At 51.7% G+C, this 27,112-nt stretch overlaps 1 protein-coding gene across 2 annotated transcripts in view; it reads left to right on the top strand.

The window, feature by feature from the left end:
* Positions 1-9,563: 9,563 nt before the first annotated feature.
* RIMKLB (ribosomal modification protein rimK like family member B) overlaps positions 9,564-27,112 on the top strand; it is a 45,121-nt gene continuing 27,572 nt past the window's right edge. Inside the window, exons 1-3 of one of the 2 annotated variants that reach the window (XM_029054288.2) lie at positions 9,564-9,704; positions 13,554-14,101; positions 23,944-24,165. In XM_029054288.2, the coding sequence (XP_028910121.1) occupies positions 23,991-24,165 (175 nt within the window). In that variant the 5' untranslated portion in view covers positions 9,564-9,704; positions 13,554-14,101; positions 23,944-23,990. The remainder of the gene's footprint in view (positions 9,705-13,553; positions 14,102-23,943; positions 24,166-27,112) is intronic. The other variant, XM_029054287.2, reaches the window with a different exon arrangement.

Below are 27,112 nucleotides of genomic sequence, written 5' to 3'. Positions count from 1 at the left end.
TATGTGTGCGTGTGTGTGGGTTTGCACGGGCGGTCCTGCAGGCTGCGGGAGGACTCGCCGCAGGAAGGGGTGAAGATGGGCCGGCCCAGCGCCCCTTCCCCAACTGCCCCGCACCCTGCACATAATAACGTCGGTATTTGTTAAGCGCTTACTATATGCCAAGCACCATTCTAGGCCCTGGGGTAGACGCAGGGGAATCAGGTCCCAGTCTTCACCCCCATTTTACAGATGAGCTAACTGAGGCACCGAGAAGTGAAGTGACTTGCCCACAGTCACACAGCTGACAAGCGGCCGAGCCGGCATTCGAACCCATGACCTCTGACTCCAAAGCCCGGGCTCTTTCCATTGAGCCACGCCGCTTGGATGCTAGGCATCCCGGGGGCTGCTAGGAGGAGGAGGAGGCGGCCGGGACGGGCTTGTGGTACCCAGGCGGCGGGGGAAGGGGGGTTAGGACAGGAGGCCTTCCCAGACTGAGCCCCCCACCCCTGTTCTTCTCCCTTCCCCTCAGCACTGTGCTCATTTATATATATTATTTATTACTCTGTTTTGTGAATGAGGTGTACCTCTCCTTGATGCTATTTATCTTGATGATGTTGTCCTGCTTTTGTTTTGTTCTGCTCTGCGGTCTGTCTCCCCCCTTTAATAATAATAATAATAATAATCCTGTTGGTATTTGTTAAGCGCTTACTATGTGCCGAGGACTGTTCTCAGCGCTGGGGGAGACATAGGGGAAACACGTGAGCCCGTCACTGGGCAGGGATGGTCTCTATCTGTTGCCCAGTGGTACATTCCAAGCGCTTAGTACAGTGCTCGGCACATAGTAAGCGCTCAACAAATACTACTGAATGAATGAATTGAATGAATCCTAGGGAATGGATGAATGGGGACGGGCCGAAGGCGGGCGGCGGGGCCACCGCTCCAATCAGACCCGGATCCCCGGGCTCCCCCGCGCCGCTTCTCCCGCTGCAGCCCCCTCCCCCCATTCCCTTCTCCCTTTGTCTGCGGCGGGGGGCGGCGGGAACGAGGACGCGGGGTGGCGGCGGGGGCTGGGATCGATGCCTCCCCCCCCCCCCCCCGGCCCGCCCCTGCCGCCTGAATGGTCACCTCTGGCCACGCCCCCTCCCGCCTCCCGAATGGTCACCGCTAGCCTCGCCCCCTCCCGCCTCCCGCCTCCTGAATGGATACCTCTAGCCACGCCCCCTCCCGCCTCCCGAATGGTCACCTCTAGCCACGCCCCTCTCCCCCTCCCTTCTCCCGCCTCCTGAACGATCACCTCTGGCCCCGCCCCTTTCCCCGTCTCCTGCCTCCTGAATGGTCACCTCTGGACCCGCCCCCTCCATCTCCCGCCTCCTGAATGGTCGCCTCTGGCCCCGCCCCTTTCTCCGTCTCCTGCCTCCTGAATGGTCACCTCTGGACCCGCCCCTTCCATCTCCCGCCTCCTGAATGGTCGCCTCTGGCCCCGCCCCTTTCTCCGTCTCCTGCCTCCTGAATGGTCACCTCTGGACCCGCCCCTTCCATCTCCCGCCTCCTGAATGGTCGCCTCTGGCCCCGCCCCTTTCCCCGTCTCCTGCCTCCTGAATGGTCACCTCTGGACCCGCCCCCTCCCCCTCCCGCCTCCTGAATGGTCACCTCTGGCCCCACCCCCTCCCGTATCCCGCCTCCTGAATGGTCGCCTCTGGCCCCGCCCCTTTCCCCGTCTCCTGCCTCCTGAATGGTCACCTATGGACCCGCCCCCTCCACCTCCCGCCTCCTGAATGGTCACCTCTGACCCCGCCCCCTCCAGCTCCCGCCTCCTGAATGGCCACCTCTGGCCCCGCCCCTTTCCCCGTCTCCCGCCTCCTGAATGGTCGCCTCCGGGCCCCGCCCAGCCCCTCGCTCCCTTCGGTGACGTCACACTGCACCAGCTGCGGCCCCTCGACACTGACCTACTTTCGGTGGAGCCCGCCGCCCCCCCCCCCCCCCCCCCCCCGGCCGCTTCAGCCTCCAACAGCCCCCCGGCTTGGGGCGCCCCCCACCGGGAGGGTCGCTGGGATGGGGATGGAGAGACAGAGATGGGGGAGGTGAGAGATGAGGAAGGAGGGGGTAATAATAATAATAATAATAATAATAATGTTGGTATTTGTTAAGCGCTTACTATGTGCAGAGCCCTGTTCTAAGCGCTGGGGTAGATACAGGGTCATCAGGGTGTCCCACGTGAGGCTTACAGTCAATTCCCATTTTACAGATGAGGGAACTGAGGGCCAGAGAAGTGAAGTGACTTGCCCAAAGTCCCACAGCTGACAGGTGGCGGAGCCGGGATTCGAACCCATAACATTTGACTCCTAAGCCCGTGCTCTTTCCACTGAGCCACGCTGCTTCTCTATAATAATGTCGGGTATTTGTTAAGCGCTTACTATGTGCAGAGCCCTGTTCTAAGCGCTGGGGGAGATACAGGGGAATCAGGTTGTCTCACGTGGGGCTCACAGTTAATCCCCATTTTACAGATGAGGGAATTGAGGCCCAGAGAAGTGAAGTGACTTGCCCACAGTCACATCGCTGACAAGTGGCAGAGCCGGGATTCGAACCCATGACCTCTGACTCCCAAGCCCAGGCTCTTTCCACTGAGCCACGCTGCTTCCCAGGGGTAGGGAGAGAGAGGCAGGGTGGGCCAATGGGTAGGGCACAGCTGGGCGTCAGGAGACCTGGGTTCTACTGCTGATTAATAATAATAATAATAATAATAATGTTGGTATCTGTTAAGCGCTTACTATGTGCAGAGCACTGTTCTAAGCGCTGGGGTAAACACAGGGGAATCAGGTTGTCCCACGTGGGGCTCACAGTCTTCATCCCCATTTTACAGATGAGGGAACTGAGGCCCAGAGAAGTGAAGTGACTTGCCCACAGTCACCCAGCTGACAAGTGGCAGAGCCGGGATTCGAACTCATGAGCCCTGACTCCAAAGCCCGTGCTCTTTCCACTGCGCCACGCTGCTTCTCAACCCAGTTTTGCTGGGTGACCTTAGGCAAGACACTTCACTTCTCTGTGCCTCCGTTCCCTCTGCTTAGGCAGAGCAAGCAGCGTGGCTCCGTGGAAAGAGCACGGGCTTGGCAGTCCGAGGTCATGGGTTCTAATCCTGCCTCCGCCGCTTGTCTTCCCTTCTCTGTGCCTCAGTTCCTTCATCTGTAAAATGGGGGATGAAGACTGTGAGCCCTACAGGGGACAACCTGATTACCTTCTATCTACCCCAGCGCTTAGCACGGTGCTTTGTACACAGTAAGCGCTTCACAGATGCCATAATAATAATTATTATTACTTAGAGAAGCAGTGTGGCTCAGTAGAAGGAGCACGGGCTGAGAAGTCAGAGGTCACGGGTTCTAATCTCGGCTCCGCCACCTGTCAGCTGTGTGACTCTGGGCAAGTCACCCGACTTCTCGGTGCCTCAGTGACCTCATCTGTCAAATGGGGCTGAAGCCCGTGAGGCTCACCTGGGACAACCTGATGACCTTGTCTCTCCCCCAGCGCTTAGAACGGTGCTCGGCACAGAGTAAGCGCTTAACAGATACCAACATTATTATTATTATTATTGTTATTTAACCTCTCTGGGCTGCTTCTCCCTCTCCTTCGTAGACTGTGTCCCATCTGATGGTGTAGTATGGACACCAGCGCTTGGCCCCGAGTCGGCGTTTAATAATAATAATAATGTGGGTATTTGTTAAGCGCTTACTCTGTGCCGAGCACTGTTCTAAGCGCTGGGGTAGACATAGGGGAATCAGGTTGTCCCACGTGGGGCTCACAGTCTTAATCCCCATTTTACAGATGAGGGAACTGAGGCACAGAGAAGTGAAGTGACTTGCCCACAGTCACACAGCCGACAAGTGGCAGAGCTGGGATTCGAACTCATGAGCCCTGACGCCAAAGCCCAAATCCCATTATTTTTATTATGGAGAAGGACGGGGAGGTGGGGAGGGAGGAATGGAGCCTTTAAGAGAGCGGGAAGGGACCCAAACCGAGGCTAATAGGAAGACCCAGCGGAGAACATGGATGGGGCGGGGGTTTAGACAGAAATCTTTGGGGAGAAAGACCCGCCCCCAATCCGGCGCCGCCCTCTTGTCCCGGGTCCCCGCGGGACGAGTTCACTCGCTAGTATTTATCGAGCGCTTACTAAGTGCCGAGCACTGGACTGAGCGCTTGGAATGGACAGTTCGGCAAAAGATAGAGACCATCCCTGCCCGATGACGGTCTTAAACGGGGGAGACGGACAGCAAAGGCAAACAGAACAAAAGAAGCAGCGTGGCTCAGTGGAAAGAGCACGGGCTTTGGCGTCAGGGCTCATGAGTTCGAATCCCAGCTCTGCCACTTGTCGGCTGTGTGACTGTGGGCAAGTCACTTCACTTCTCTGGGCCTCAGTTCCCTCATCTGTAAAATGGGGATGAAGACTGTGAGCCCCACGTGGGGCAACCTGATTCCCCTATGTCTACCCCAGCGCTTAGAACAGTGCTCGGCACATAGTAAGCGCTTAACAAATACCAACATTAACATTAAGAAAGCAAGACCAACATCATCCAGAGTTCTCTGGATTTGCTCCAGGCCTTCCTCCTGGCCCCTGCTCCCCCGCTCCCTCAATTCGGATCCTCCCTTCCAGCCCTCCAAAGGCGGGGACCGGTGGAGAGGGATCGGGATGGAGGATTTAGGGAGAGGGGCGAAGCCCCCCTCCCCTCGGTCCCCTCCTGAATCCCATCCTTTCCGTCGGGTGCCATCCCGTGCCCTCCTGTGCCAGTCCGTCTTCCCTCTCCCCCCGGGGGGGGTCTACACGGCTCTGAGCTCGGCGGCTCCTCGGGGGGCGAGGCTGGCACCGAGGGTCTCTGCCTTTCGGGCAGCAGGACTCGGGGGGTCGAGGCCGCTGCGAGCCAGATGGAGAGGGGTGGGGGGCTGCGGACAGACAAATGGAGGGGCGATGCCCTTGCCAGCTCAGCCGAAATCCTCCGCCCGAAGCTAAGGTGCTTTGTTCCTCCTCTTCAGCGAAAGAGTGGAGTAATGACAATTATAATTGCGGTATTTGTTGAGAGGTTATTCTGCGCCAAGCAAGCACTGCCCGAAGCCTCGGGATAGATAAGAAATAATCAGATCGGAGGTTGTGCCTGAACCACCCGGGTCTTACTGTGCCAGTCACAATGCTTTTTTTTTTTTTTATGGTATTTGCTAAGCGCTGTGTCAGGCACTGTACTAAGCCATGGGGGTAGGGACGAGCTAATCGAGCATGGCTCAGTGGAAAGAGCACGGGACTGGGAGTCAGAGGTCATGAGTTCGAATCCCAGCTTTGTCAGCTGTGTGACTGTGGGCGAGTCACTTAACTTCTCTGTGCCTCAGTTACCTCATCTGTAAAATGGGGATTAACTGTGAGCCTCACGTGGGACAACCTGATGACCCTGTATCTACCCCAGCGCTTAGAACAGTGCTCGGCACATAGTAAGCGCTTAACAAATACCAACATTATTATGTCCCACATGGGGCTCACAGTCTTAATTCCCCTTTTACAGATGAGGTAACCCATAACCAAGAAAGCTAAACTCATCTTCACGTCTCTTTGCAGGCTAGGGCGTGTGGGGTGACTGCCAGCAATCAATCAATCCATCAGATGTATTTATTGAGTGCTTATTGTGTGCAGAGCACTGGACTAAGCACTTGGGCGAGTACAATCAAACAATGTAAGAGAGTTGATAGACGTTCCCTGACCACAAGGAGCTTGTAGTCTAGAAGGGAAGAGAGACAGTAATATAAATACATTACAGATATGTACGTAAGTGCCTTTGGGGGTGAGGGTGGGGTGGTGAGTAAAGGGAGCAATTCAGAATGACACAGAAGGGACTGGGAGAGAAGGAGATGAGGGTTTAGTCAGGGAAGGCCTCTTGGAGGAGATGTGCTTCCGTGAGGCTTTGAAGGTGGGAAGAGTAAATGTCTGTCAGATATGAAGAGGCCAGAGAGAGGATGTGGACGCGAGGTCAGTTGCAGAATAGACGAGATTGAGGTACTGGGAATAGGTTGGCATTAGAGGACTGGGTTTGTAGTGGGAGAGTAGGGAGGAGAGGTAGCGGGGGACAGGGTGATTGAGCGCCTTAAAGCCGATGGTAAGGAGTTTCGGTTGGATGCGGAGGTGGGTGGGCAGCCACTGGAGGTTCTTGAGGAATGGGGAATCAGGAAAGTGATGCAGTAAAGTGCAGCCAATGCAGCATCAGCCTTGAAAGCCTGGAGACATCAGCCACAGATAGACCCGCCTGGGTCTGGCATGGATCCGGAAAGGAGCGGCTCCTAAGTATCAATTGGGAAAGGATCTAGAGGCAAAGGGGAAGAAATGAAAACACTGCCAGACCCGACCGACAACGAACCCGTCAGCACAGCGAAGTTGGTTGTGTGCACGGTATGGGTGGGAGTGTCAGTCCCCGCTGGCGTTTTCAGCTACACTTGAACCCAAAGACAAATTTCACCATCAGCAGTGTCACCTTCCAACATGGAAGACCAGTGTTTTCTTACAGATGTGCATGCTTAGAAAAATATATTTATATTTGATTCTTGCAGGAATTAAGCCCGGTACAGTAACACTACTGTAGATTCCTCCTTGTCAATTGGTAAATCTCGTCACTCCTCCCACAACCTGGCTTTTTTCCTCCTGGCAGAGATAGGAGTTAATGGGGGAGGCGCTGTAGGTTTTAAGGGGGGATGGAAGAGTCTGAGTGAGTGGGATTGGGTATGTGTTTACGTCAAGGATGGAGATGGTTTGGAGAGATGAACTGCAGATGGGAGGAGCAGGGACTCAGTTATTGGGGCTGAGGGAGGTATGATTCTGAGGAGAAATTTAGGTGTTGGATGTGTATAGGGTCTATGAGCATATGAAAGAGCTAAGGGGAGAACATGGAGTCAGAGAAGATGGTGGCTAAAGGAGTGTACGAAATCTGAGGGAGGATGGGTGACTGACGGGTGAAGGGGGGATTGTGACATTCCCAACTGTATCTTCTCTCCCAGTGCCTATTACAGTGCACTGCACATAGTAAGCACTTAGTAAACAGTATTACTTTCACAGAGGGAGAATGGGGGAATTCTGTGAGGGTTGTGTATGCGTTTTGAGGACGGCTATGAGTCTGAGGAATTGTGGGGGTGAATTGGGTCTGAGTGAGGATGAGGGGCTGAAGGTCGTGAATGGGGTCTGAGGGAGGATGTGGTGGCTGAGAGGTACAAATGGGGTCTGAGGGAGCATGTAGAGGCTGAAGGTCGTGAATGGGGTCTGAGGGAGGATGTAGTGGCTGAGAGGTACAAATGGGGTCTGAGGGAGGATGTAGAGGCTGAAGGGTATGTGGTGGTCTGAGGAAGGATGGGAATCTAAGGGAGGAGAAGCAGCGTAGCCTAGTGGAAAGAGCACGGGTCTGGGAGTCAGCGATTTGGGTTCCAAACCCTGCTTTGCCACTTGCCAGCTATGTGACCTTGGGTAAGTCACTTCGCTTCTCTGTGCCTCAGTTGCCCCTTTTTTATGGTATTTGTTAAGCACTTAACTATGTGCCAGGCATATAGTACTAAGTACTGAGGTAGGTAAGTTAATCAGGTTGGGCACAATCCATGTCCCACATGGTGCTCAGAGGCTTAACCCCCCAGTTTAGAGTTGAGGTAACGGAGACACAGAGCAGTGAAGTAGCTGGCTCCAGGTCACCCAGCAGACATATGCTGGAGCCAGCTTTAGAACTCAGGTCCTCTAACTCCCAGGCCCGTGCTTTATCCATTAGACTATGCTTCTTCTCCCCAAATGAGGATCCGTTCTCCCATTTGGAAGAGGGGACTGTCTGGCATAATTAGCTTGTACCTACCCCAGCGCTTAATACACTGCTTGGTACATAATAAGGGCTTAACTTTTCAAGCGCTTAGTACAGTGCTCTGCACATAGTAAGCGCTCAATAAATACTATTGAATGAACAGGTATCATGATGGTTCTTATTACTAGAATGTGGAGGCTGAGATGTTTGAAAGGATGGGGTCTCGGCATCTGGGGGAGGATGTGGAGAGATTGAGAGGTGTATAGGGAGTCTGAGGGAGGATGGGGTAAATTCATTCATTCAGTAGTATTTATTGAGCACTTACTATGTGCAGAGCACTGTACTAAGCGGTTGGAATGAACAAGTGGGCAACAGACTCGAGCTGAGGGCCGGGACGTAGAAGGGCTCAAGAGAAGCAGCGGGGCTCAGTGGCAAGAGCCTGGGCTTGGGAGTCAGAGGTCATGGGTTCGACTCCCGGCTCTGCCACTTAATAATAATGATAATGTTGGTATTTGTTAAGCGCTTACTATGTGCAGAGCATTGTTCTAAACGCTGGGGGAGATACAGGGTCATCGGGTCGTCCCACGTGAGGCTCACAGTTAATCCCCACTTTCCAGACGAGGTGACTGAGGCACAGAGAAGTGACTTGCCCAGTCACACAGCTGACAAGTGGCAGAGCGGGGATTCGAACTCATGACCTCTGACTCCCAAGCCCGTTCTCTTGGCACTGAGCCCCGCAGCTGTGTGACCGTGGGCGAGTCCCTTCCCTTCTCCGGGCCTCAGTTCCCTCCTCCGTCAAAGGGGGGGATGAACTGTGCCCACGTGGAACATCCTGATTCCCCTGTGTCTACCCCAGCGCTTAGAACAGTGCTCGGCACAGAGTAATAATAATAATGTTGGTATTTAAGCGCATACTATGTGCCGAGCACTGTTCTAAGCGCTGGGGTAGACACAGGGGAATCAGGTTGTCCCCCGTGGGGCTCACAGTCTTCATCCCCATTTGACAGACGAGGTCACTGAGGCCCGGAGGAGTGAAGTGACTTGCCCAAGGTCACCCAGCGGGCAAGTGGCAGAGCTGGGATTCGAACTCACGACCTCTGACTCCACAGCCCGGGCTCTTTCCACCGAGCCACGCCACCCCGACATCAGGAAGTGTGAGCCTCCCCCTGGGACGGACCTGATGACCCTGTAAGCCCGTCAAACGGCAGGGCCTGTCTCTATCTGCGGCCGACCTGTTCATCCCAAGCGCTGAGTCCAGGTGCTCTGCACATCGCAGGCGCTCAATCAGTGCTATGGGCTGAACGAATGAATGAATGACCCTGCATCTCCCCCCGCGCTCAGAACAGGGCTGTGCTTCACAAACACCAAGATGAGGGGGAGGATTAAAGGGAGAGGAGGGAGGCGTCGCCACCATTGCTTGGGGGGGGGGGGGAAATAGGGAGTTCCCCCAACGCCCCAGGCCCGCAGGGCAACGTTGGGCGGGGACCGTTGCGGGGCGCGGGGGCGCGCGCGCGCCATGGGGGGGGGGGAGGCAAGGTCTCGCGCGCGGCCCCCCCCCCGGGCCGTTGGCTTCTCCTCCTCCCCCTCCCCCTCCTCCTCCTCCTCACGGCGACTTTCCCGCCCCTCTTGAGGGGGGGAGGGAGAGGAGGCTGAGGGAACGGGCGCGCGCGCGCCGGAGGGAGCGGCGAGCCCGGCCGGGGGCGCGCGCCGGCGGGGGAGGCGGGCGGAGGGCCAGCGCGCGCGCGCGCGCGTTCTCTGGGGGGGGGGGGGGCGCGCGCGCGCGCTTCTGTGCGCGAGGGAGAGCGGGAGGCTTGCGTGCGCGCGAAGGTGTGCGCGAGGCCCAGGGGCTCCCCGGCCCACCCCGCCGGGGGACCAGACGGGACCGGATTCCCACCTGCGGCCACGGGAGGGAGGAGCCCTCGGAGCCAGGTGGGTCATCACCTGCCCCTCCCCCCCGCCCCCCCCCGGGTCTGTGACCCCCCCCCAACCGTGTGTGTGTGACCCCCTCAACCATGTGTGTATGTGTGTGTGAGACCCCCCCCCTCAACCGTGTGTGTATGTGTGTGTGTGACCCCCCCTCAACCGTGTGTGTGGGACCCCCTCAACCATGTGTGTATGTGTGTGTGAGAGCCCCCCCCTCAACCGTGTGTGACACCCCCTCAACCATGTGTGTATGTGTGTGTGTGTGACCCCCCCCTCAACCGTGTGTGTGTGTGGGACCCCCCCCCAACCGTGTGTGTGTGACCCCCTCAACCATGTGTGTATGTGTGTGTGAGAGCCCCCCCCTCAACCGTGTGTGACACCCCCTCAACCATGTGTGTATGTGTGTGTGTGTGACCCCCCCCTCAACCGTGTGTGTGGGACCCCCCTCAACCATGTGTGTGTCTGTGACCCCCCTCAACCGTGTGTGTGTATGTGAGACCCCCCCTCAACCGTGTGTGTGGGACCCCCCCCAACCATGTGTGTGTCTGAGACCCCCCCCCAACCGTGTGTGTGTGACCCCCTCAACCATGTGTGTATGTGTGTGTGAGACCCCCCCCCAACCATGTGTGTATGTGTGTGTGTGCCCCCCCCTCAACCGTGTGTGTGGGACCCCCCTCAACCATGTGTGTGTCTGTGACCCCCCTCAACCGTGTGTGTGTATGTGAGACCCCCCCCAACCGTGTGTGTATGTGTGTGTGTGCCCCCCCCTCAACCGTGTGTGTGGGACCCCCCTCAACCATGTGTGTGTCTGTGACCCCCCTCAACCGTGTGTGTGTATGTGAGACCCCCCCTCAACCGTGTGTGTGTGTGTGTGAGACCCCCCCCTCAACCGTGTGTGTGTATGAGACCCCCTCAACCGTGTGTGTGTGTGTGTGATCACCTCAACCGTGTGTGTGTGTGTGACCCCCCTCAACCGTGTGTGTTTGACCCCCTCAACCGTGTGTGTGTGTCTGTGACCCCCCTCAACCGTGTGTGTATGTGTGTGTGACCCCCTCAACCAAGTGTGTGTGTGTCTGTGACCCCCCTCAACCGTGTGTGTGTGTCTGTCTGCGACCCCCCCTCAACCCTGTTGTGTGTGTGACCCCCTCAACCGTGTGTGTGTGTCTGTGACCCCCCCAAACCATGTGTGTGTGTGTGGGGGGGGAAGGACTGTCCCTATCTGTTACCGATTTGTCCATTCCAAGCGCTTAGTCCAGTGCCCTGCACCTAAGAAGCGCTCCATAAATACTCTTGAATGAATGAATGTGTGTCTGGGACCCCGCCCCCCCAACCGTGTCTGTCTGTGTGTGTGTGTGTGAGTGTGTGTCTGGGACCCCCCCCCCTCAACCGTGTGTGTGACACAGACCCGCCCAGCGGGGGATCGGGGGCCTGGGGTGGGTGTGCGCAGCGCTGTGTTGAGTGTGGGATCGTCCATCCCTCCAGGACTGGGCCCCCGCAGTAAAGGGACATGGATGGATTTCATCCTTGTGTGTGTCCCAGGAATGTGAGCGTGTCCCTCGTCGGCGCCAGGAAGGGGGGGAAGGGGCGCGGCCCCCGACGGGGGGTTCAAACGGTGTGGTGCGGCCGGTGGTGCCCCGCAAGGATGGTGTGTGCTTTGGGAGGGAGAGAAAGGCTCTCAGCCCCGCGCCCCGTCTTCCCCCACCCCTCTCCCCCTTTTGGGCCCAGCTTTTAGGGGCTCCAGGACCTGACACACGTGTGTGTGTGTCACCCCCTTTCTTGGGCCGATGCAGGGTGCGAGTGTGTCCCTAGGAACGATGTGACCTCCCACTGTCCTTGCTGCGCTGGGGTGCAGAAACATGCCCCCTCCCCCCTTTCCCCCCCGGTGCCCATGGAATCGCTCCACTTTTAGAATAATAATAATAATGTTGGTATTTGTTCAGCGCTTCCTATGTGCAGAGCTCTGTTGTGAGCGCTGGGGGAGACGCGGGGGAATCAGGTTGTCCCCCGGGGGGGCTCGCGCTCTCCATCCCCATTTTACAGATGAGGTCACCGAGGCCCAGTGAAGCGACTCGCCCACAGTCACCCAGCTGACAAGGGGCAGCGCCTGGAACTCGAACTCATGACCTCCGACCCCCAAGCCCGTGCTCTTTCCACTGAGGGAATATCATTTAGGGGAGTGCCCTCTCCCCCGGGTCACAGGTCATGAGAAGCAGCGTGGCTCAGTGGAAGGAGCGCGGGCTTGAGAGTCAGAGGTCATGGGTTCGAATCCTGGCTCGGCCACTTGTCAGCTGTGTGACTGTCACTTCACTTCTCTGGGCCTCACTTCCCTCATCTGTAAAATGGGGATTAAGACTGTGAGCCCCACGTGGGACAACCTGATGACCCTGTATCTCCCCCAGCGCTTAGAACAGGGCTCTGCACATAGTAAGCGCTTAACAAATACCAACATTATTATTGTTATTATTATTATTAGTTTTCTCCTGAGTGACCCGTTGGTGACCCCCACCCCTTCGGTCTCCGTGGCCATTTACCTTCCTCATTTTCCCAGGGTGTACGCAATTTTTGTCCGCAGCCAGGGACCGTCTCGAGCCACGGCATCGCGACGGTCTCCCTCCAGGCTGTGGGTGCCATTTGGGGTATGAATTCCTCCCATCGGCTCTGCCTGTTTCTTCTCTCTCCCCCTCTGGGTGTGGATGAAATTTTAAATCTTGGATTTGCACCAAAGTATGAATGGGAATAACAGAATAATTCATGGTGAATTTTTCCAGAGTTTAGGGGCCGGGGGAGTTTAACAAATCCGAATTGTTTGAGATTTTAATTTCAAATAGGCCACGTCCATTTGGATGGCTTTCCAAATCTCGGGGTCTTTTCCCCTTTCGGGCTGATAGTTTAAAATCCTTAATAAAGGGTTTAAAGAGGACCTTTAAAAAAATCAGGTAACTTTTAAAGTGGTCACATAGGCTAAAATACCTTCTTATTATTATCAATTATTATAGCTATGGCATTAGGCACTTGCCTTTGTGCCAAGCGCTGTACCGAGTGCTAGAGTAGAGACAAGATAATCAGGTGGAACGTAGTCCCTGCCCCACAGGGGGCTCACAGTCCGAATTAGACGGAGTAGTGGGATTTAATCCCCATTTTACAGGTGAGGTAACTGAGGCACAGAGAAGTTGTGACTTGCCCCGGGTCACAAGTGGCAGAGCTGGGATTAGAACCCAGGTCTTCTTGCTCACAAGCCGATGCTCTTTCCACCAGGAAGGCTGCTTTCTTTTAACGTCCCAAGAAGATCTTCTAGTTCATAGTCTACTTTTAAATGCTTAAATTTTAGAATGAAGATGCTGCTGTAGTTTTGACATGGTGTGAGCTTTCCATCAGAATTTATTGTGCCACTTGGGTAGTGTGTTAAGAGAAACGACACTAATGTTCGGGATGACAGTTGTGTTTATTTTTCCCTGCCCTGGTTAGGGCTGTTTGTTTCCTTCCTTCACTCTCATTTCATTGATTTAGTTGTTTGTTTGGCAACATGGCAACATTAGTTGATGTTTTATTTTCTCCCTTTCTCCCTCCATTCTCCCTCTCCTCCTTCCCTCACTCCGTTTCTTCCCCCACCTTCCCCTCTCCCTTCCTCCCTGTTCCTTCTCCTTTCCTACCTTCCCTTCCTCCGTTTCTTTCTCCCTCTCCCTGTCTCCCTTTTCCCTTCCCCCCTTCCCCTCCTGTCTCTCTCCCCCTTTCCTTGTCTCCCCGCCCCCACCTCCCCCTTCCCTTGTCTCCCTCTCTCCTCTCCTGTCTCCTTTTCTCCTTCCCATCTCCCTCTCTTCCGCCGTCCCTTTTTCTTCCTTACCCTCCTTCCACCAGGTGCTGGAGTCTGCTGGTCCTGGGAGGGGGCAGTCTCTGGTTCTGAGGAAAGAGACGAGAAGGGGAGCAGCAGATGCGGTCTCACATAAAGCAGCACTCAGCCGCCTGCCATGTTTCCCTTCCTGCCTCTGCCCCCTGGGGAGGAGGAGCTGAGTATCTATCTAGTCCCTGGGTTGTGGGGCCCCAGCTGGGCCCGTACCCAACCTAGAATCTAGAGAACAGCCTTTTCTTCACCTTCCTCTTCCGGGACCCCTGTTGGATACTCCCTCCCTCCTCCCAGGGGGTTTCAGGGTTTGGGGTCACAGCATCAAGAGAGCATACTTTTCCTCCCTCCGGACTCAGCTCCAACTGGAGATCAAGGCCTTCCACCCTCTGACAGAGCTGCTGCGGAGAGAGGCGCTTAGGCTGGACATCATCTCTCTTCCAATCCTGGAAGCATCAGGACCGAAGCTCCCTGTTTCCGGGGGCGCTGTGAGCAGCAGCCAGCTTCTAAACATTCTTCCCATCCCCCTCTCCCCATTCACATCCACCTGGGGTTGACTGCTGGGGTAAGTCCACTAGATTCATTCATCAAAGCTCTTCCCCTCCCCCAAGAGCTGAGGGACAAGCACACATGGAAATGGGGGTGGGGAGAGGAGGTGGAGAGAGTGACCCTGGACCTAGGGAAGCAGGAGACTATTCTATGACCTTCCCCTGGAGAGCGGGCAGTGAGTCTTCACTGAAGGAGAAAGGGCGGGGAGAGAACTTTTACATAGTCAGGACACACAAATAACCCACAGATGAGAAGGGGGAGAGAGAGAGAGAGAGCAAACACATCAAGTAAGGGTTTGTGTAAGTTAGGGTTGGCCTGCTGATAATCATATTTTGGAAAGAGTTCTGCCGCTCACTTTGGGGGAGGGAGAGGATGTCATCGCGAGGATTCTAAAAGTGAAGTTGTTTAGTCAGTCGGTCAGTCAGTCGTATTTATTCAGCGCTTACTGTGGGCAGATCACTGTACTGAGCGCTTAGGAGAGTACAGTACAATAGCAGATACATTCCTTGCCCTCAGTGAGCTTAGAGTTAGAGTGGGAGGTAGACATTAATATAAATAAATAAATTACAGATGTGTACGTAAGTACTGAGGGGCTGGGTGGGGGGGATGAGTAAAGGGAGCAAGTTAGGATGATACAAAAGGGAGTGGGAGAAGAGCAAAAGAGGGTTTAGGAGAGTTTAAACCAGAAAGATGTGGGGGGGAAAAGAATGACCAACTTAACTAATAATCCTTATGTTAAGGTTAAGATCATTTGCCCTAAGGAGCAGGAAATTGACAGTGTTTCATCTTTAGTGGTGGGGTTACAGAGAGGAGCAGTGAGACTGTTGAGCTTTTTACTCAAGGCAATGTACTCACAAGGGCAAAACAGAAAAGCTTTGTGTACGTGTGTGTGTGTGTGTGTGTGTGTGTGTGTGTGTGTGTGTGTAAGGCAGAGAGAGAGAGAGAGAGGGAGATCATTTTTCTGCCAATTGCTCTGGTATTATCAGCAAAGAATTTGGTGTAGCACCCCAAGAAAGTATCAGGGTGGTAATCAATCAGACTCACTTATTTACTGTCGACATGCATACTAGCATGCGTTCAAAGGGTGGAGGCTAGAGACAGACTGACTTCAGGGAGTCTCGTAACTAGTGCCGTGGTGTTATTTTTAACATCTCTTTTTCTAATGTATTTTTTTTCCCAGTCTTGCAATTAACTTAGATGACAAAAGGCATAAAGCCAGCTCCTTTCCCAGTCTCCACCAAATCCATCTGCTTTCGTAGATTTCACTCTCACCAAAATTACAGCTATTTTTTTTTACCTTGCCGAGGATATTGGCTTATTTTGCTGAATCCTGGTGGCTGGTACGAGACGTGATTTAATTTGTGAGTTTGTATTTTTAAGAGGGAAGAAATTTTAACAAGCTGTGTGAAAACCTATTCATTGGAAAGTTTTTATGTGGTCCTTTCCAGAGAAAATTTGGGCCTCACCTATCTAGTATGTAATTCTAATAGGACTATGCCTTTTGCCGGGCTTGTGTTTTGGAGCAAGGGTGCTTATCTAGCAGCCTCTGTTTCAGCTGCTCCTCCTCCTTTAACTTTTCCTTCCAGTCTTCCTCACTGTACTTCCTTACCCCTGCTGTGCTAGCTGCAGTCTCGTACACCTGTGTGGATGGTGCCGTTACAATTAATTCATCTCGGCTAACTGTATAAAGACGTGTGTATGGATCACTCTTGCGTTTGTTGGTGGGAAATGGTAGCATTTACCTCCAGAGTATATGGCATTGGCAAGAAAACCATTTTAACCTTAGAAAGCGCCATCTGACAAAGGCTAGACTTGGTTTTTCCTGTTCCTTCACCCCACCTCTGAAATTGTATCATTTCTCCAACATCTTTTTGGTCACTTGTTTCTGGATGTGCCCCCGACCCACGTCTGGTCAGGTTGAGTCGCTACCTTGGGCCACATGCCACTCATTAGTGTCTCAAGGACCCACCAAAATGCTCCTCTCCAGATCTTGCCATTATGGCTCTTTGCAGGGAACCAAGAGTATCCTTCGATGCCCCCCCACCCCCTGTTCTTAGTTATCGGCTTATTCTTGTGCCCCATTTTTGGTTGGCCGTATTTGACAAAACCGGGGCCATCAGGGAAGTGATTTTTGGAGAGGGGGTGATGAAGACCGATAGGATAAGAGAGGTCTAGGGAGCATCTTTCTTGGGGGCCCTAGATTCTAGGTACCTCAACAGTTTTGAGAGAAGGCAGACTTAGTCACGTGGGAGTGTATCTCCTTGACTTCTCCCCTTGTTTGCCCACCTGTTGCTGGAGGTGCTGTTGAAGGTAGGCAAGTGGAGCATAGGGCTTATCATGTGTGTTTGTTAGACCTGTCTTTCGGGAATGTGGGTAGAGGAGCAGAGTGAAACTGTTGCAGGAGATCTGTTTTTACAGAAAACACCTCCACATGTAAGAGAGAGTGGGACTGCTCTTTCCCCTTTTTTGTCTCATTTTGGGCCGGCAGTGTGTGGATTTTCTTGTGTGTATGTGTTGCTATCTTTTATTGCTGTTGTTTTTCAGCTGCTCATTTCCCTTGAATTTTTATCATCTAAATTTGGCCAGCACGAGGGCCCACACAGTAATGGTTTAGGATTGGGGCCCATCCGTCCTTCTCACTGGGAAACTCCATCATCATCCTTCTCCTCCTCCTCCCCCTCCTCCTTGTCATCATCACCAGAGAAGCAGCGTGGCTCACTGGAAAGAGCAGAGATCATGGGTTCGAATCCCGGCTCTGCCACCTGTCAGCTGTGTGACTTTGGGAAAGTCACTTAACTTCTCTGTGCCTCAGTTACCTCATCTGTAAAATGGGGATTAAGACTGTGAGCCCCATGTGGGACAACCTGATTCCCTTGTGTCTACCCCAGCGCTTAGAACAGTGCTCTGCACATAGTAAGCGCTTAACAAATACCAACATTATTATTATTATTATCATCGGCCTTGAGGAGGGGGTGACATAACAGCCTCTGCTCCAGAGAGCAGTCGTCCCAATGTGGCCCTGCACACATCACCCGAGCAGCCGGCTCAGGACACGTGCTACTGGGTGCCAGGGGAGCGGGCGAGAGGTATGGCAAAAACCACTCAGATGTCCAGCTGGCAGGAGGGCATTCTCCTTCCAGCCACCCCAAGCCCCCCTCCCCAAAACCCCCATTGAGAGGGGACAGCTGAAGATGGAGCAGCACCTGGCTGGGTGAGCAGCCCTCTTGAGGCATGCAGTGCTCCCCTGTTGGGGTAGAAACAGTCTAGAAAGGGGGCCCAGAGGGACTTTTGTGAATCCAGTGTGGAGAACGTTATCCTTCAGCGACACCTGCGTATGGGGAAGAAGTCTAGCAGTTGGGATTGTTATCTTTGAGTCTGATGATGATGATGGACTCTTCCAACAGGAAGGATGAGTAAGTCCCACGTCTGAGACTTTGGGTCTGAGAGCCCGAAGGGAGCAGTTGATTCTTTTCCAGGGAGTTTGTACAGCGCCAATCACTCTCGCTCTTCCCTGCTAATCAGACTTCTGCTGGGCACTTGGAATATGAAGAGCAACTATCCATGTATCCAATTGTCCTTAAAATCAAGGAGGGATTCTCCATTAAGGGAGCAAGTTGGAAAAGAAAGAATGAGAAGGGGAGAGGAAGGCATCCTCAAGGGACTGTCGCTCAGTGTTTATTGAGCCCTTAAGGTTCTCTGCAGGCACTGCTGGAAACTTTTTTTTCCAAACTCCCAAGATTAAAAAAAATGGCAGGCGGTTGGCCCAAAGTACCTTTTCTCTGTGAAAGTTGGAAAACATTTGGAATTGCCTGCAGGTTTCCAGGAGCCAAGAGTATTTGGTTAGCTATTTCGAAGGAGGGGAAATGAATCAAGTAATGCGTCGAGGAGGAAGTGGCTTTTCCTTCAAGATAGGCAAGATAGACAAGATCGAGGTACAGTAATTAGGTTGGCATTAGAGGAGTGAAGTTTGTGGGTTGGGTTGTAATAGGAGAACTGTGAGGTGAGAGAGGAGGGGGCAAGGTGTTGGAATGTTTTAAAGCCAATGGTGAGGAGTTTCTGTTTGGTGTGGGGTTGGATGGGCCACACTGGAGGTTCTGGAAGAGTGGGGAAACATGGACTGAATGTTTTCTGAAGAAAAATGATCCAGGGAGCAGAGTAAATATGGACTGGAGTGGGGAGAGACGGGTCTGGGAGGACAGCAAAGAGGCTGATAGAGTAAGCAAGGCAGGATAGGACAACTTGGATTAACATGATAACAGTTTGAATGGAGAGGAAAGGGTGGATTTTAGCGATGTTGCGAAGGTGGAACCCACAGTACTTTTAGCGATAGCTTGAATATGTGGGTTGAATGAGAGAGATGAGTCGAGGATAATGCCAAGGTTATGGGCTTGTGAGACGGGAAGGGAAAGTAGACGCTGTCTACAGTGAAGGGAAAGTCTTGGGGAGGGCAGGGTTTGGGTGGGAAGATCATGAGTTCTGTTCTGGTTATGTTAAGTTTGAGGTGTTGGCGGGACATCTAAGTAGAGATGTCTTGAATGCAGGAGGAAATGTGAGACCACAGAGAGGGAGAGAGATCAGGGTGGAGATGTAGGTTTGGGTATCATCTGCATAGAGGTGGTAGTTGAAGCCATGAGAGTGAGTGAGTTCTCCAAGGGAGTGGACGTAGATGGACACTAGGAAGGGAATCAGAAGTGAACCTTGAGGGACTCCCACAGTTAGGGGGTGGGAGGCAGAGGAGGAGCCTGTGGTGAAAGAGACAGATTGAGCGGCCAGAGAGATAGGAGGAGAACTACGAGGGGACAGGGTCAGTGAAGCCGTGTTTCTAGAAGAATGGGGTGGTCGACAGTGTTGAAGGCAGCCGAGAGGTTGAGGAGGATTAGGATGGAGTAGAGGCCGTACATGCGTTACTGCAGGGAGTGCTTATCCTGCCTCTGTTTGGTAACTTTTCTGGCGATAAAGTGAAGAGGGCAGTCCCCAGGAAGCTGTTGATTCATCACCTTTTGACAGCGCTAAATTCATTTTGAATTAAAATCTGTCATTCCTATCCCAGTGTTTTACAAATTCTAATCTAGCCTTCCTCCTTATTGTGGAAAATAAAATGACATCTTGGGAGCTCATTACATGGAACAAAATGTCGAATTACTCTGTGACATCACAGCTAAAAGTGGAGACCGCAGAGTCGGACTTAGTGGTCCGTTGATCTTTTGGTCCAGCATGCTTGGCAAACGGTAAGCACTTAATAAATACTATCATCATCATCACATATGGTTGATGGTTCAGCCACAGCTGTTGCTTCCAAAATGGTTCTCTCCTCACTGCTTCCTCTTTTCTCTCCCCATCCCTTTCTTTTAAGACTTGCGACTAAGACTACGAGATTTTTTTTTTCCAATTTTCTTTTCTGACTTTTGTTATTTGTTGTTGTTGATCTGTTATTGTTGCAATTGCTCAATTCATCTGAACAGGGCCTGAAAGATAGTTGGCTGTAGTGTGAAGGTTTCTTTCAACACTTAAAAAATGCATATTTCAGTAGTTTAAAGGTCATTTTCCTTTATGTTCCCACCCTTTCCCCCCTCTGAATACCTCTCCTCCTGTCCCCACCCCAGATCCTCCAGTTGTGACTTGGCTCTTCTTTAGACAGTGCTGAGGGGAAATGTTTGACACACACCCAGCATTGTCTTGGTATTTTGCTCAGCGGTGATGGAGAGGTGAGGGGGGAGTAGGGGTGGGGATTTCCCCAGGACATGAGTTGGGAGGGGCCCTGTCAAATCCATAGTCAAAACCTGGATCTTTGTGGAGCTGGTTGCAAAGGACATTTTCACTATTAGAAATGCTTTCTGAAGGATCGCTTCAGGGGTCATACTGGTAGAATACATCCCATTTTGCATATTTGTTGTGTGAAACTTGTTTTTCTGTACCAGCTCAACTGTGGCATTGGAGAGGGGTGCTGTTCGTTTCTCCTGTGGAATGCTGAACTAATGTAACGACTCTTCTGTCCACTTCAAATTGGGAGGCTGTGATAACAGCGAGAGGCAAATACACATTTCTGCCCTTGTAATTCTGCCTGGCTGAGAGACAACGGTTCAGTGATTTGCCCAATGGAACTGCTGTTTTCAGCTGGGAAGGGAAAGGAATGGTGGAGAGTCCCAGTGAGAACGACAGGCGAGCCTGAGGGTTCAGAGCCCAGAACCTGCCTGAAGGCATCAATTATGGGGTATATTGGCATTTTCTCAAATCGTGTATTTGAATTTTGATCTTTGGTTTGGGTGAATCTCCTGCTTCTTTTGAGTCTCTGCCTGCTGAAATAGGATGCGTTCTCGGTCTCAGGGAGGCCACATATAACTATCATTTTTCAAAAATGCTTTGAAATGATTGACAATGGGCACCCAGGGTTTAAGTAGGGGGGCTTGACTCACCCAACATCCTGCTCCCATTGACTGATTGCAGTCATTTGTACAGAAGCAAGAACATTACATCAGGATTACCCCTTGGGTGCTTGAAAGGCAGGAAAGGTTCACCCGTTGAGTAGGCGGAGGAGACAGAGAAAGCTTCTGCCGTCATCAGATGGGGTGATGGGGAATCTGAAGCAGGAGAGGAAAGAGTCTGCCTGATTTTGACATTTGAATCAGGGCCAGAAGGGCCAGGGACTTGGGCCAGGTTTCTTGACCTCCAGGGACTCTATCTCGATCAATCATAGTAATGATAAGAGTAACAGCATTTACAGAGCACCCATTTAGTGCAATGCACTGAACTAGGCACTTGGGAGATACTGAATAACGAAGTGACGGGTCCCCTGTCCACACGGAGCTTACGTTCTAACGGGGCAGGTAAACATCAATCAATCAATTCTATTTATTGAACACTTACTGTGTGCAAACACTGAACTAAGCACTTGGGGGACTACAGTGCAACAGAGTTGGTAGACATGTTCCCTTCCCACAGTAAGCTTACAGCCTTGATGGGGACACAGTCATTAATATAAATAAATTTCAAATATGTACATATGTGCTGTGGGACTAAGGGCTGGGTGAAAGCCTCTTTCTGGGTGGTAGTTCCTCTGTCTCAACCAGACCCTGTCCTGTCCCGCAGCCTGAGCCTGCAAAACTTGATTTGATGAGAACATTTGGAAGCCACTAGTGTTTTGAGACAGCAAGTGACAAAATCAGTGGTGAGGGTGGAAGATGATCCAAGCTTCAGGGTATAGATTATTTTGAAGACGAGACAGGCAGAAGCAAGAGGGAATGATTTGTCCCTCCCGTTGAGTGGAATGAGTTTCTAGGAGGATTGGAATCATATCCTGACCCCAGCTTCCAGATTCCTTGGTGAGTCTTCGAGAATGGCTGCCTAGATGCGGCTGACAGGGCTGGGCCTAAGACACAGCCCTGCTCATGCCCTGCGATAATGGAGATGGGAAAGGAGTTAGATGAGGTCTTCGTAATCCTGGCGCAGCTCGCCATGGTAATTTTAGAATCATCTTGGGATCTTGGTAAACATCTCAGGCAGAAAATATTTCCAGGAGTTGCCAGAACCCATGTGAACTGATGGGGTCAAATGTTCCTGTGAGATCTCTCCACACCTTGTAGAGTCTTCATGATTGTTCCTTACCCGTCATATGGTTGAAAGGAATCAGCCTGGCTTAGTGGAAAGAGCCCGGGCCTGGGAGTCAGAAGTCCTGGGTTCTGATCCCAGCTCTGCCAGATGCTTGCTTTGTGACCGTGGGCTAGTGGCTTCAGTTCTCAGTGCTTCAGTTCCTTCATCTGTAAGATGGGAATTAAAACTGTGAGCCCTAGGTGGGACAGAGACTGCGTCCAACCCAATTATTTTATTTCTACTACCCTGGTGCTTAGAACAGTTCCTGGCACATAGCGCTTAACAAATATCCCAGTCATGATTATGGTTATTATTATTCTCCATGCCTCAGTTTCCTCAACTGTATAATGGGGATCAAATTCCTGTTCCCCCTCCTAATTACACTGTGAGCCCCATGTGGGACGGGGACTGCGTCCAAGCTGATTGCTCTGTATCTACACCAGCACTGAGAACAGTGCTCGACGTACAGTAAGTACTTGACAAATACAATAATAACAATAACTGTGCACCGGCAGGGTCCCAAACCGCATCGCCATTCTGGGAGTGCGTGTGGTGACAGTGCTCTTCAGCTGCTGGCCCAGGAGCCTTGTGGATACAGTCTCGTTTGTCTCTGAAAATAGCGAATGGGAACGTTTTGGCTTTCTGCAGCCAGCCCTCCCCCTTTCTTCTTGAAGATGGTGCAGGTGGTGGCATTTAGAAATCCCATGACATTTCTTCAGTATTCGTCCATCGTCCATCATCCCCCGTCACTTGACAGATGCCAGAAATAATGAGAAGAATGATAATAATTACTGCTGTTTAACTCACCAGTCCTGAATTGTCCAGTGATGATTTCAGCACTTTTTCCTACACATTCATTGAACTGTCCCCTGAAGATCAGCTTGTCAGACACTGGTGCCACTGGGATAAATCTGTTCAGATCCTTGTAGGTTTTTTTTTTCTCCTCAGTGGTGTTGGTCATAATGGGAGAATATACCCTGACGACTGTAGCAGATTCCTGCTGTTTAAGGAGGAGGTCTGAGGTCATTAGACAATCACGGATACCGCCTGGCATTGGGAGGTTTGAGACAAGCGGTTGTCTCATTGGTAAGGCTGCCCGCAAACCCTCTGCTCCGCCGAGGAAAGACTTCCCTAGAAAATGGTATTGCTTTGTTGTGGTGGTGGTAAGGGACAGGAAGAAGTTAGGGTTAGCATTTAAGAAATATCCACAGTAACAATAACAGGATTTGGTCCTCGACTGGCTGCTGAGGTTGAAGCAGAGAAGAGTTGTAGATGACTTGGCGATAGAAGTGCCGTGAAAGTAAAAGCCAGCCCCTTTTTTCACTTTATTTTTACCCTCCATGAGCAAAATGCAGAGTGGGGTAGATGCTGTGATTCTTCCTGTCTTTTTCAAGTGAGGTTGGAAGGAATGTTAAGCTGAAATGCTGCGAGCTTGGTCCTTTTGATTCCTCTAACCAGCTCTACCGTCTGTAAATTCGACAATCTCTCTTCTTTTTTCGATGTGGTTTTTGTGATAGCTTCTTCAGATTTCATATGAAGGCATTGTCTTTATCTTTTTAAAACATCGTTTTGACCCGAAAAACTCAGTGCAAGGGGTCTGACTGGAGAAAAAAGACTCTCCTTACTGTAGCGATGATTTGTGTGATGCCGCTGGGAATGTGGGTAGTGGAATCTTCGGGAAGCAGAGGCAGGATGCGCAAGGGGCCTGTGAGTCAGGATCCTTGGGTTCTAGTCCCGGCTAGGCCAGTGACCTGCTGTGCGACCTTGGGTAGGTCACTTAACCTCTTTGTGCCTCAGTTTCCTCACCTATAACACTGGGATTAAATACCTAGTCTCCCTTCCCCCTTAGACTGTGAGCCCTGTGTGCGACAGGGAGTGTATTCCTTCTGTGATTATCTGAAGTCTTCTCTACCATTTAGCACCATGCTTGGCCCAAGGTAAGTGGTGAATGCCTATCAATATCATCATATCTTTAAGGAGGGATGGTGTCCAAGGAGGTGGTCAGGATCTAGCCTTCAGTCCACGGCCTAGTTGCTGAAACTGAAGGGGAGTGAGGAGCGAGGTCCATTGCAGCAGAAACTCATCAGTTGCTGACTAAACTCTCTGGCTGTAAATGAACTAGTAGCATAGGGCTTCCTACACCACTCCTCCTTCAGAGTTGCAAACGAGAGGACAGGAGAAGTTGAAAGAGGAAAACAGAATCACTGATGAGTAGATGACTTACTCTGTGTGTGCGTGTGTGTGTGTGTGTGTGTTTCCTCCTCCATCTAGTGCTCTTTGAAGAAGAAACAAGCCTGCAGGAGCAAGACCGGATCAAGATGTGCAGCTCAGTTGCTGCCAGGCTGTGGTTCTTGACGGATCGCCGCATCAAGGAAGACTACCCCCAGCAAGAGATCCTGCGGGCACTGAAGGCCAAATGCTGTGAAGAGGAGCTGGACTTTCGGGCTGTGGTGATGGATGAGGTGGTGCTGACGGTTGAGCATGGAAACTTGGGTGAGAATGCCTGCCTCCCTCCCTCCCCTTCCCTCCCCCCTAGAGGGACGGAGCGATCGCGTGCATCCCTGGCACCTAATTGCGCGGGAGATAAGTTGACAACCAACTCTCAATTATCTGTATTCATGGAATCGAGAAGGAACATGGGATAGAAACCATCTTGTTTTGTAAGAGCCCAGACTGGACCTGGAGGACGAGGTTTGGGCCATGCTGGGCCCCCTTGAGCTTTGGGGAACCACAGGATTCTTGCAAGCACCCTGCCTATCTGCTAGGTTGTTCGGTGCCAACAGGGGTTCTAGGTCCCTCTCCTCCATGGGACGGCTGTACACGCATCCATCTGCCACAGATCATGCTCTGAGGGGATAATCCATTTGGAATTAATTGAGAGGTGACTGTTTTGGGGTAAATGAGGTAGGGAGAGGAAATTCTGAGTTGTTCTAAGACTGCTAAGGGTACGATGTTTTAATCTTTGAAATAGGTATTTCCAGAGGCATCAGCAGAAGGTCAGTTATTGGAAACACTGTGTTTAGAAAAAGTTCCAAGATGCGATGCGTATGGAACATTCAGCTAGCAAGAGGAAAACCCGTGTTTGCGTGGGAGATATGACTGGCATTCGCACATTTAGGGTGGGGCCTGTCTTGGGGAACATTACTGGCAAGTTACCAAAGAATCCTAGGGCTGCCAGTGAGCTCTTTGGGGTTTCTCCTGTTTTCTTGTTTTTGATCGGAAAGAGAGATAAATATAAGAACAGAGCCAGAGCTGTTTCCCTTATAGTAGACAGATAGTGTTCCGTGTCAGAGCCTGTGGTTAGGAGCTCGCTTCCTACATCAGGACTGTCCCGGGGATTCCTGACAGGCCTGTGGCGGCCTCATGGTCCAGTACTCTCTCTTTGTGTGGGGGCATGTTTGTGTATGGACATTCATCTCCCTCTGTCGGTATGTGCACACCTCGCTGGATTCACCTCTCTCTAGAGTTGCCCTTCTGGATTAAAAGATCTAGCCCCCGTGGTGGTATTTACCTATGAGTGCGGGTGTGACCGAAGAGACTGATGTGGGACTGACATTTCATTTCATACTGTGGGCATATGAAAGGTTGTTCTTTATTTTGTTGGGGTGTTTCGATGAGGAGTCCCCGGGGCTGGAGAGAGTGTTGTTTTTGCTATTTGTCTTGGTCTTCCGATTTGGTTCTCCTGATGTATAGTAATAATTGTAATAGTAATTGTGCTATTTGTTATGGGCTTACTTTGTGCCAAGCAGTCTATTAAGTGCTGGGGTAGGTACAAGATGATCAGGTTGGACACAGTGCCTGACTCACGGTCTAAGTGGGCGGGAGACTAGATATTGATTTATTCTCCATTTTGTAGATGAGGAGAGACATAGTGAAGTTAAGTGATTTTCCCAAGGTCACCCAGGAGGCAGGTCGTGGAGGTAGGATTAGAATCCATGTCCTCTGATTCTCAGGCCTGTGCTGTTTCCAGTAGGTGATGCTGCCTCTGCCTAGACCTTTCCTAGACTATAGACTGTAAGCACGTTGTGGGCAGGGAACGTGTCTACCAACTCTGTTTGACTGGACTCTCCCAAGCGCTTAGTAAAGAACTCTGCACACAGAGAGTGTTCAGTGAATACTATTGATGGATTACTTCCCTCCAGTCAATCATCAGTACAGTAGAGAAGCAGCGTGGCTCAGCGGAAAAGAGCACGGGCTTTGGAGTCAGAGGTCATGGGTTCGAACCCCGGCTCTGCCGCTTGTCAGCTGTGTGACTTTGGGCAAGTCACTTCACTTGTCGGTGCCTCAGTTACCTCATCTGTAAAATGGGGATTGAGACTGTGAGCCCCACGTGGGACAACCTGATTCCCCTGTGTCTACCCCAGCGCTTAGAACAGTGCTCGGCACATAGTAAGCGCTTAACAAATAGCAACATTATTATTATTATTATTACAGACCCTGCAACAAATACAGTTTTGTGGGGTGCATCGATGGCAGTCAGAACCTTGCAATTAGAATGTTGCTGAGCCTGGGACAAAGCAGAGAATCCACTGGCAGCAAGAGGCCGAGAGAAGCCCTGGGCTTGGACAGTGCTTAGCGCTCTTAGTGCTCTGTTGTCATGGTCGTGGAGCCTAGGACTTGAGCAGCACCAGGCTGGCAGTTGGACCACTCTTATTAAAAAGCTTTTTGTGTCCTTAGTTGGTAGCAGGATACGTTTAAAGTTGTTAGGCATTTTTCAAAGTGTTTTTGGAGGATCCATATCCTTTGATTTGTCTGCCAAGAACTGGGTTTGTGGTAACCTCAGCCTTACTTCATGACCTCTTTTGTAGCTCTACAACTCCTTGTCTTTTACTGTACGATGTGAGGAAAATGCAGAATTTAGATGTGGGTTGATTACCAGTCCAGTTTGACTCACCAGTAAGTAATAAGTAGAGCTATTTGCTCCTCTCCCGTTCCTCTTTTCTTTCTCACTCTCTCCTCTCTAGTTTTGGATCCATGGTTACCAGACTGGCAAGCTTAATCCTCAGGGTTGGTTGTCGGTGACTGTAAAGTTGTCTGTATTGGTGGTGTCATTTGTAGACACATGTCTGCAAGCAGGCACTAATTGTCAGAGGCTTACAGAGTTGAAGTAAGGGGGCTAATCTTGTACATGTGAGAAGAAAGAAGAATGTGATGATCCTCTTTGCCCTTCACATTCTTTTGTAATTGGTGTGAAACAGATCTGATCTTAAACAAGAAGTCTTTCTGGATGCTAATCGCAGTAATGTTTAGTGTACTTATTAATCACTTACTATGAGCCAAGCACTGTGTTTCTCCCTCAGCTTCTTTTCCCTTTCTTTCCCTCCTCTTCCTCCTCATCTTTCTCCTCCTCCTCTTTTCTGTCTTTCTCCACCTCCTCTTTCTTTTTCTCTTTTTCTGTTCCTCCTCCTCCTCCTCTTCCTTACCTCAACAGTAGTTGTAG

Source organism: Ornithorhynchus anatinus, chromosome X4, assembly GCF_004115215.2.
Source record: "Ornithorhynchus anatinus isolate Pmale09 chromosome X4, mOrnAna1.pri.v4, whole genome shotgun sequence".
In the NCBI taxonomy this organism is placed as follows: Eukaryota; Metazoa; Chordata; class Mammalia; order Monotremata; family Ornithorhynchidae; genus Ornithorhynchus; species Ornithorhynchus anatinus.
This window is presented reverse-complemented; position numbering and strand designations above follow the sequence as displayed.